At 31.6% G+C, this 10,437-nt stretch overlaps 2 protein-coding genes across 4 annotated transcripts; both read left to right on the top strand.

Annotated features, from left to right (window-relative positions):
• Nucleotides 1-640: 640 nt before the first annotated feature.
• LOC123220336 lies at nucleotides 641-2,702 on the top strand. Of its 3 annotated transcripts, none has more exons than XM_044642526.1 (5): nucleotides 641-986; nucleotides 1,103-1,329; nucleotides 1,524-1,604; nucleotides 1,847-2,197; nucleotides 2,358-2,702. In XM_044642526.1, exons 1-5 carry the CDS (start codon nucleotides 824-826, stop codon nucleotides 2,457-2,459), a joined length of 924 nt encoding a protein of 307 aa, XP_044498461.1. In that variant the 5' UTR covers nucleotides 641-823; the 3' UTR covers nucleotides 2,460-2,702. The 3 variants fall into 3 exon arrangements, with proteins under 3 accessions (XP_044498461.1, XP_044498462.1, XP_044498463.1); XM_044642527.1 differs by having other exon boundaries at nucleotides 848-986; nucleotides 1,064-1,329; XM_044642528.1 differs by having other exon boundaries at nucleotides 850-986; nucleotides 1,075-1,329.
• Nucleotides 2,703-5,672: 2,970 nt separating this feature from the next.
• Nucleotides 5,673-9,303, top strand: LOC123219886 (thioredoxin F-type, chloroplastic-like). Its single transcript, XM_044641841.1, has 3 exons — nucleotides 5,673-6,066; nucleotides 8,471-8,570; nucleotides 9,033-9,303. The coding sequence occupies exons 1-3, from the start codon at nucleotides 5,729-5,731 to the stop codon at nucleotides 9,165-9,167; spliced, it is 573 nt and encodes a 190-aa protein (XP_044497776.1). The 5' UTR covers nucleotides 5,673-5,728; the 3' UTR covers nucleotides 9,168-9,303.
• The last annotated feature ends 1,134 nt before the right edge of the window (nucleotides 9,304-10,437 follow it).

The raw sequence follows: 10,437 nt of genomic DNA, 5'->3' as shown, positions 1-10,437 counted from the left end.
TATAATAATTATATACGAATGGATCCTTGGATGTTTATGGTGTATTGCTTGAGTTTTAAAATTTTTAAATTGCTATTCTGTTACGTATTGAAGGCCATAAACACTTATAGTAACTACAAGGATAACAAGATCTATGTATTCTTCTGGACTACAGCATGGTCATCATTCAACGCCTTTTCTCTCAAGGTCATTTTTCTTTTTCTTTTTTTTTTTTTTTTTTTGTGTGTTGTTGCAATTATTTTTTTAACAATAGTTTTTTTTAGGGCAAGTGCAGGTGAGGAGAGGAGTGAATTTGAAGAAACATAGGGTTCATTTTTAAAATTATTTTTTTATTTTAGATAATAAAAAATGATGATTTTTTCCTTTTATTATAATTTTTCATTATCTGTGTTAGTATTTGGATGAAAAAATATATGATTTATGCCATCGAATGGTGGGAAAGTGTTTTTGGGCCAAGCCCGGTTGGAAAAATGTAATTCACTATTTCAAAAATTTACTAAGTCTGCACCGAAAATTTCTGTACAAAACTTATGTATATTTTCTACCAGAATGTAATAAAAGCAAACCTTAAGGGGTGTAAGGTAATTAATTCATCCTTATTTTTTAGGGTTTGTTAAAGAAGTAAGTTTTCTTGTTAGATATTATTGCCTTGTGGCTCTTATCTCATCTCAAATGGCAAAAATCTAGCTTTGTGAACCAAAAATAAGTGGCGCACATGGGCGCAAATCTTATCCAAAATGAGTGCAAAAAATTGCTAATCACAAAAGTACTCATGCCACATGCTTTGTAGTGCTACGTAGCTCAAGAATGGAAACACAAAGACATGAGTGCTTCTATTTCCTCTGCTCTCACCACCACTCCTTCACGGGTGGCACCGGTCGCCACCATTGGCCGCTGCTATAAAACCCTTTTCCCCTCCAACACTTTTACCACCCCATATCATGGTAGCTACGGTCGCCACCATCACCATCCTTTTTTACTAAGAGGTAAATTTCATACATATGTAGTTTTTTTTTTTTTTTTGAATTTGAATTTGAACCTCTCCATGTAACCTTGATTCTAGATAAAATCAAGGAAATGGGTTAATTTTTTTCTTTTTCAGTTAAACATGAATCACAGAGGACTGAATTGTCTCCTGAAGCTACAATGCAAAAAGCTGAAGCAGATAAGATTGTTGATGGAATGGATTTTGGTGAGCTTTGCAATGAGTTTGAATGCATCAGTAGCCCCTTAGTAGAATCCACAGCAAGACAACTTGTTCGCGACATCCTTGAGCTTCGCGAGGGCAATCGTGCTCTCGGAACTTATGCAGTTTCTGTCAAATACAAGGTATTTTTAGTTTTTTCTTTCTTTCAAACGAAAAAACCTCATCCAAGCCTCTTTTCGTATCAGATACTGTTTTAGAATGCAGTACAACACGAACCAATAATTTTGGATGTCTTATAGAAGAAGAGAATTAGTGTATGATTTATTTGAAGTTGCCACCTTTGCAATTGAATCTTTAGTTTCGGTAATTATTGCAGGACCCGGTCAGAAGTTTTAGCGGCAGGGAGAAATACAAAAGACCCTTATGGATAACCAGTGCTCTGGAGAATCCTTCCGTGGTGAGCAATTGGTCGTTGATTCTGTTTTAATTTCTTTTTATAATTCATGACCATTTTCCACTGCCTATTTTCATTGCTCGATCTTGATCGATTGTTTGCACGATCAATCTCTATGCTATTTGATTTGAAAACTTGAACACTTAAAACAGAATCTAAATGATCGAAATTTTCAGATTACGATTCATTGTTCATGCTCTTATACAGTTTCAAATTGTGTGTCATTTTTGTTCTTGTTGATGCAGAGTGTGCAGGAAATGGTAATGTTATCTACTAGTATCCTGAGTATCAAATGGACGATAAGAGGGAGACCGAAATCATTCATGGCGACTGTGGGAGGAGATCTGATAGTAAAAATCAATTCCAAGTTCACTTTAAACCAGATTAGTGGGCAGGTGATTGAGCATGAAGAAATGTGGGATTTGTCAGCTTCATCCCCTCTTGCTCAAGCATTTTTCTGGGGGTCGCGACGTTTATACGCCACCACTGAGGCAGGAAAAGATTTTGCCGATCTTATCAAGAACTTGAAAAGCCGAATTTCAACTCCCCAAGAGAACTTGGAGATTTATCCGGACCCTTCTGGTGATCCTACAAAGGTGAGCGTCTGCTTGAAACTATCCTGCAAGCAATGAACTGGGTTATTTTTCATCATTTCAACAGGCACATTCGGAAAGTTTTATCACTTTATTTTTAAAGTTGAATTATACTGTGTCATTTTGAATTAATTTGTTGCATTTGTATTTGGTATATTTTCAGTTCTTCCAAAGGGATGACGGCTTCCAGAGAGATTTATACCAGATTGCTCTGCTTTTGTCAGTCCTCTATTTTGTTGTACAGTTCCTGAGGACAACCTTGTGAACCCTGCCTGCTGCTTGGCTTGGTTATGCAATTGTAGTTATAATTGTAATTATCTTAATATATATACATATATATAACTGTAACATTTATATAGTTTTGTAATCATAATCACCGCAATTTTCCTTTTTTTGTGGGGGTTTAGAAATCTGGCCATGTATAATTTTTATATTTTGTATGTAACTCACTCAGCTGTTTGAGTTGTAGCTAGACTGGTAATAAGAATTTTGAATGTTTTGATAGGGATGAATAAATATTCCAAAACCAGGAAAGTAATGCTACTCCATATGAAACTTGGCTACTATGCCAAGAAAGTGATGGCTAGACCCAAGAGTTAACAAAACTGTTAGAACATTGGAATTTTCAAAGTTAAATTTTAAATTCAAATCTCTATCATGTTTGTATAATCTTAAATTGTGGATTCAATCACTGTACTGTAAGTTTACTCTTCTAACAAATACAGGTGGTTCTTAGTTATACAAAGAAAAAAAAAATGATGTCTAACATTACCCGTATGAAACCTACAATGCCAAGAAAGAGAAGGTTATTTCAGTCACTGGTTGTCACAAATGGTCCTTGATGCTTGAAGGTTAACCGTAAAAGTAATTGGGCAATTAGAGGCATGTCGAAAAATGAGCATCTGCAAACAGAGCACCAGGAAGGTCATGAAAACAGTAAACTTTCATGATAGTTTTCATTATCAGCCACTCAATGATAGTTTAATTCACTATTAAATTAAGATAGCTCAATCAACATTCAATTATGAGTCATGTTTCTCTTATACATACGACTTACGAAAAGAATAACTGAGCTTGGAGATCAGGAACAGTCAAGTAACCAAATTTATTCCTCAAGTTTTCTGGTTTGTACTTCTTTTCATCAATGGAGACGTCCGTTGTGTAGGCCTCCCACTCCCAGGGCTGTCATATTTGAAGAACGGCCAAAAGACTTGTTCCCACCCAAAGTTCAATTCACTAACTTTCAAAAACTCAAACACTTACATATGAGTGGATTTATATTAAAAATCTTAGTTAAGATTAAGAGTAAAACCGAAAACTAAAGTTTTATCATATTTTCCCTCCAAGTTTAAAAACTATCATTTTCCTCCACCTAAGGTTTGAAAAATGAAAATATCCCTCCTAGGGTTTGTAGTTTTTCTTTGCTGCAGCTCCTCCGATGACCAGAGCCAATCAACCTCAATGCCGACACTCCTCTCTCTCCTGAACAATGACAAATAGTCAGCCAACCAGAGGGTCGATAATTCGTCGATACAAACACAAAACAAATTTGTACGTTGCATAGATCTATTTCTTTCGGCTAATTTGTGTGTGACCAATGCACATATAATATATCATCGTATGGTTAACTGTCATCATAAAATTATATATTATTTTATTTTTAATTTAAAATCATTTAATCAATTGATTACACACATCAAATATATGTCTATTTCTGTATTCAAAGTAAGTACGTATGGTTTTTTTGTCGTAATAAAGGTAAATTATCATATTATCTCTGAAAATGATAGACAATAATATGATCAAATTTCATGGTCAAAATCACTCAAAAAAGAAAGCAATCTTATAAGATTACATTAGCCAAAATGTAATTTTATAGAATTTGGTTAGCACATACCTCTCTAGGTCTGATTTCCACTAAATTGCATATTTCCAAATGCATTTTGGCTTGAATCAATTCTAGAAAGGTGCAATTTTAGTTGTTAAAATCACACTAGGTAAATCTTATATGAAAAAAGCAGACCTCTCTAAATACAATTTTAAGCAAATTACACTTTTTAGGTGCAATCAGGTTTGAATTATACTAAAAAATATACGATTTTATCATATCACACATGATTTAGTGTGATTTTGATCATATTGCATCTTTCCTAATGCCAACAATTTTTCTTTTTAATTAATTATTTTACAAATTTTGGGAAGAGAAATTAAGTTTCTCATCTATTTTCTAATGGGGTTCAAATTTGGACGACAATTATAGTTTAAGAATTTCAAATGGTGGGAATTGTGTTTCTCAAAACCTTGGTAAAAAATAGTATTTTACACTCTTATATGGTTGTACAAATATCGTGGTATGAATTATTTATTAATTATATTATCATATAATTAAATAATTTTAAATTAAAATAAAATAATATCAATTATATGACATATATAAATATATATTACTCTTATTATTTATGTCCACTGAGGCCTCACTTTATAATTATAACAATCGTAATAGTTTTTTTTCCCAATTGTTTGCAAAATGCCACTTGAATTTAACAACTTTTAACTTCATTTTCAGCCCACCATAAAATTCTTGCCGATAAAACGATACATACCCACCTCTTATGTGTTTTTATATGAACTATGCGTACCCATTTTATTTGAGGATAAAGTATTATTTGATGATATATATAAGTATATATTTATTTATATATTCAAAATAAATATTTATGATATCATTTAATTCATAGTCATTTATATGAGTAATATCATATATAGTTATTTTCAATATATAATTGTATACATATATATATATATATATATATATATATTATTACATAAGTAGGTGTTACGTTTTTTTAATTTAAAATCATTCAATTATGTGATAACACAAAAAAAATGTATATTTATATATCTAAAATAGATACACATAATTTTATTGTATTTATATTTACAAATTATTTTTTCTTTCTTTTTTAATGAATAGCATAAAAAGGAAAAATTCTTTCAATTTATGTGGGCGATGTGCTCTGCGGTGGAAAGATAATCCAAATGCCAACCTAAACCCAAGATTTTTCATCCCGCAGGAAATTTCCCCAAGGTCAATTTGGTATTTTCAAATTTCAAAAATCATGTGATCCAATCATTCTCTTCTCCCTTTCGTTGTCATTACTTTATCAAATCCTCCGACGCCTCATATATGATCCTCACAAAATTACGTTAATTGACCAAAATACCCCCACGCTATTTTTTTTGAAAATGAACTCAAATCATTCTAATTAAATTGGATTGATATAATTTTGATTAATTAATATAAATATGAATATAATTTCATTTTTTAAACAATAAAAAAATCATTCTGCTCTGTTGGGTTTTCCAATTAAAGAATTTTTTTTTCATTTTTATTCGATTCTAGTTAATTTTTCAATGCAGCGATTGAAAGGGTATTTTTGTCATTCGATAACGTGTCATCATTTTAAATTGAACCTCTTCTTTCTTCAAGCTCCACTAATCTTGACTCATCCTTCCGCCAGCTCCTTTAAAACAATGTCTCTCCTCCACCTTCAATTCTCCTCTGTCCGATCGCCGCCTTCTCTTCCGTCAAAATCCTCCATCCCAACCGCATGCGCCGCCCAATCTTCCTTCCCTTCCTCCTCTTCCCCCGCTTCTAAGAGCTCCAGAAGCTCCTCGTCAGCACTGTCCTCTCCATCAACCAAGCAGAAGGATCATCAACACCACAATGGATCAATTTTTGGAGTCAGATCGAGCTTGGATACTGTGGGGCTCACTGTGGGTCAGGTTACCGAGGTTAACAAAGACACCTTTTGGCCCATCGTTAACGCCGCCGGTGACAAGACGGTCGTTCTGGATATGTACACCCAGTGGTATGCATCTTATTTTAATTACTTTATTTATTTATTTATTTTTCTTGTGATTTTTTTAAGTTTGTTTTTTATATATGTTTTGAAAATGAAATTTGGAGTGGTACCGAGAGGGTAAATTGTGGTAACGTTACCGGAATTATGGAAGAAATGTTATTAGTTTAGTGAGCATAATGCATGTATTGGGGGTGTTATCTAGCATTCTCAATGTAATTTTAGAAGAAAGTCATTTCTTAAAAGCTGTTTCTTTTTTTCAAATATATATATACTTTTTTAAAATTAAATTTGGCATGGTACTGGGAGAATAGTTGGTAAGGTTAGCGGAATTTAAGAAGAAAAGTTATTAGTTAAGTGAAAATAATGCGTGTTTATCTAGTATTCTCAATGTAATTTAAGAAGAAAGTCATTGTTATCCAGCCTTGCCACATAATTTTGTGATCTTAGATCAAATGTGAGTAATTCATTTTCAGGTCTTAGGTCGGATGGGATGTCATTTTGTGGACTTAGGTAAGACGGGAATACTTCATTTTTCAGTCCTAGGTAGGACAGAAATAATATTATCATCCAATAAAATCTTAACATCTAGTTATGCCACATCATTTTGTAATCTTAGATAGGACAGGATGTTACTTTATGGTCTTAGATAGGAAGTGAGTACTTCATTCCGTTGGCTTGGGTATGAAAAAATGTCATTTTCCGGTCTTAGGTAGGACAGGAGTCCTATTAGCTGTATGTCGGTATAATAAAATCTTAACATCAATAATTACCATGATTATTTTATATTAGAATAAATATGTATATGTGATAACATTGTATTGGACCAACATACAAATGTTTTCTGTTGGATAAGGCCTGATTGGATAGCACATAGAGTAAGGAATTTCATAATAATGCTATGCTTTGCAAATATGTATCTAAAGATGAAATGATAACAAGGGAGAATTGACACAACAATTGCTATGGATTTGTAAACTAATTTGAGTAACAGTAACCTTCAATTATTGTTTGTTTACAAACTTAGGAAGTATAGTATATTTTCATCTTTGTAGGTCTTTTACTTGCTCATAGTTTGTGCTACCAGTGATTTGAGTTGGTTTTGGGTTTCTGGCTAAGTGAACTTAAAACAAAAAAATTTGATAAGTTTACTTTGTTACAAAGTCACAAGAAACAGAATGAATGATCTTGGCTTTGAGGAAAGAGCACTAACAATACAAAAATCAACAATTTTTATTAGTTTTAGAAGTTTTCTCTTCCCTGATTCAAAGAATTTTTATTCTATGTTAATATTATATTAATTGTTAATTTCACTCATGTCATTTGTACCCTTTCCACATGGGCAAGTTGGGTAACTTCTTTTCTTCTCTCTTTCTTGGACCTTCATGTGGACATAACAAAGTAAACTTACTCTATTTTTTAAATTCATTTATCTCAATCCAAAAAAACCAACACCAATGTAAATCTCTCTTTATTGTCATGAGTACCATAGTAACCAAGGCTGCCTTTTAGATTGTAGAATGAATTTTCAAAAGAAATAGATTCTCAAAATGTGAAAATTTTTTACTGAAAACTTTTTTCCTTTCAACACTCCCAAGTGCTTTTCCTCACCAAAAAACATTATATCTATTTCAAAGAAATGACACAAATAGATAAAGAAGAAACTTTTGGCTATTTGAAAATGCTTTTGACAGTGCTAGCTGACTGAATCATTCCTGAACACATTGTTTAAAATTGTATTTTAAGATTTTTTAGTGCAAACTAGTACTGTCAATGAATTTTTTAAGGACCCAAAAGTGCTTTTGTGTCTTATTGTTGTATTTGGTTGAAATACAAGAGTTTCTTGGTGGTCAGAAAGCAATTGGCAAGTTCTTTCAAGAGACTCACATAGCTCAAAAATGCTTCTTAGAAAATGCACTAAATCCATGCCTTCTCTTCATATTTGTGTTGCTCCAATCTGTAGCCTGTAAACAATTTGAAGTTGAAATTTACACAAAGAGGTTTGGCTGGAAAACAAGTTTGGTCTTGTTATTGGCAAGCTGTCTTAAACATGAAACATCCGATTTGTGATATTGAACTTCTAGTTTGTAAATTTGTAATGCTAAAAATGATAATGATCAATGTTACGTAAGTGATGTTTCACATTATAAAAATCCCATCTCGTGACATAATGTCCATATGAGCCCCGCTCTTTACTCAAGTTTACAAATTATCTCCTGAGATTTAACCTTGAAGCTGAGGGCCAAGCTACTGGCTATGTTCTTCCTAACACAGAAGAATGATTAATAATCTTCTCTCATAGCAGCTGTGCATAATTTTACAAATATTTTTAGTTCTTGCTGCTGGCAAAGCATATGTGAGGTCTTTGTTTATTCTAAATAACTTTGTCTTGATTTCTCATATTTTTCTACAGGTGTGGTCCATGCAAAATCATTGCTCCAAAATTCCAAGAATTGTCTGAAAAATATTCTGATGTTGTCTTTCTAAAGCTTGATTGCAACCAAGAGAACAAGGTCAGTGGTTAGTCACTGCATATTTTAATTTCGATATCTTGATTAATGTACCTACGATCTGTCTCTATAATATGAAATTTTATACAATGTTGAACAAGCTAATACTATATATATATATGGTTTCAGACAAACTGATATGACAATGCTAGTGGGTTAGTTTGTATGAATAACCATCCCAGTATGGTAGTAGGTACATATTTTATTTCAGTGTCTTCACTAACTAGTTTCTGTAATATGAGACGGCAACAAATTCACTGCCTATCCAAGTACGGCACTTTGTTACTGTTCTGACACTGTTTTCTGGTGTCGAGACCAGCTTTAAAATGTAGCCTCTTACATATTGAAGTCTAACTAATATTAGCTACAAACTCATTTATACAATCCGATGCGGTGATAATAACATTATCCCAACATGTTAATGGGATATCTTATTTTGCTCTCTGTTTCTCTGAAATATGGCAGCCATTGGCAAAAGAGCTTGGAATAAGGGTTGTTCCAACCTTCAAAATTCTGAAAGACAAGAAGGTTGTAACGGAGGTGACTGGTGCCAAATTTGATGATTTAGTTTCTGCCGTTGAAAGTGCAAGAGCAAGCTAGAACTCTTTCCCGCTTATTTTCCCTGTATACTATTAGCACTGCAATGAACCAGATGTGGATTAAAAGTAACTATTTGTTGTACTTGTGTATATGCATTTAGCTCAAAGTTGAAATGATGGAAAGACAAATTTGTATATATGCAAATGAGGTGGTGGATAAATTAGCAAATTATTTTTAAATATAATTATAAATGTAAAAAATTCTAATACACAATCACATAATAACATGTGTACCCATTTATGCATCTAAAGTGATACGTACAATATTGTTACATGTTTAAGAGTGATCGAAAACAGTGGATTTTTAAGAATTAAAATATATTTTGACGGTCTATAATAATCAACATTTAATTATTGTAATTTTTTGTTTAATATTTAATTTAAGTAGTGTTATATATACAAATAATATATAGAATTTTATGTATAAATAATAACATATCATTATATGATTGAGTAATTTTAAATTAGAAATAAAACAATATTCACTTATATAGTGATATATCATTATTTATATACATAGTTTTATTAATTTAATTTTTATTATTGTTGACATAATGTCATTTGATGTACAATAAAATTACGTGTATAATTTTTGTACGTAAATGATAATGTATTATTATATGATTGTGTGTTATTTTATCTATAATTTTTAATTATTCAATCATACGATCATATGCCATTATTTATGCATATAATGCTAAAAACAAAATTGGTACAACTTGTGATTAGTTCAAATTTTTTTTCACTTAAAATACTACAACTAGAGATATTAAACTTATAAAAATAAAATTTAGAATTGAATTATAAAAAAATATATAACTACGGCATTATATCATGTACCAAGAAAATTATATATTTAAATATTCTGTAGCCAATCAGAAAGCTCCACATAAGCACGCTGACTCATTTAAAATGACTATAATGCCCTAAGTCAAAGTCCTTAATAGAGTTCTAGCTGCATGCCGTGTAATTTTGAGCCATAATATATGAAGAAAGCAAAATATTTTTCATTGTTATTTTATTTTATTTCTCATCAATTATAAGGTTAAATCAAATTATTCATTACTTATAAATGACAATATTTGTATTAAATTTGAAATCGAACTCACAGATATTTTACAGTTATTTAAATATCTTGTGAAATATATTTTTATTTATAAGTAAAATATTTATAACAATCCAATTGCCTCTCCATTGCTTTTCGACTATCTTTTAATAGTCTCTTTTGCATCCGAATCAAGCCAATCCATCATAGGTAAACCCGAAACCAA

Source organism: Mangifera indica, chromosome 7 (genome assembly GCF_011075055.1).
Source record: "Mangifera indica cultivar Alphonso chromosome 7, CATAS_Mindica_2.1, whole genome shotgun sequence".
Lineage (NCBI taxonomy): Eukaryota > Viridiplantae > Streptophyta > Magnoliopsida > Sapindales > Anacardiaceae > Mangifera > Mangifera indica.
The sequence above is the reverse complement of the archived record's forward strand: the minus strand, read 5'-3'. Positions and strand labels throughout refer to the sequence as shown.

What these genes read in the sequence shown, in the direction of transcription:
- LOC123220336 (XM_044642526.1), top strand. Translation starts at nt 824, where the DNA reads ATGAGTGCTTCTATTTCCTCTGCTCTCACCACCACTCCTTCACGGGTG. An exon ending in CTCTGGAGAATCCTTCCGTG is followed by an intron (nt 1,605 to 1,846) that starts GTGAGCAATTGG and finishes TTGTTGATGCAG; the next exon opens with AGTGTGCAGGAAATGGTAAT. An exon ending in CTTCTGGTGATCCTACAAAG is followed by an intron (nt 2,198 to 2,357) that starts GTGAGCGTCTGC and finishes GTATATTTTCAG; the next exon opens with TTCTTCCAAAGGGATGACGG.
- LOC123219886 (XM_044641841.1), top strand. Translation starts at nt 5,729, where the DNA reads ATGTCTCTCCTCCACCTTCAATTCTCCTCTGTCCGATCGCCGCCTTCT. An exon ending in CTGGATATGTACACCCAGTG is followed by an intron (nt 6,067 to 8,470) that starts GTATGCATCTTA and finishes ATTTTTCTACAG; the next exon opens with GTGTGGTCCATGCAAAATCA. An exon ending in ATTGCAACCAAGAGAACAAG is followed by an intron (nt 8,571 to 9,032) that starts GTCAGTGGTTAG and finishes GAAATATGGCAG; the next exon opens with CCATTGGCAAAAGAGCTTGG.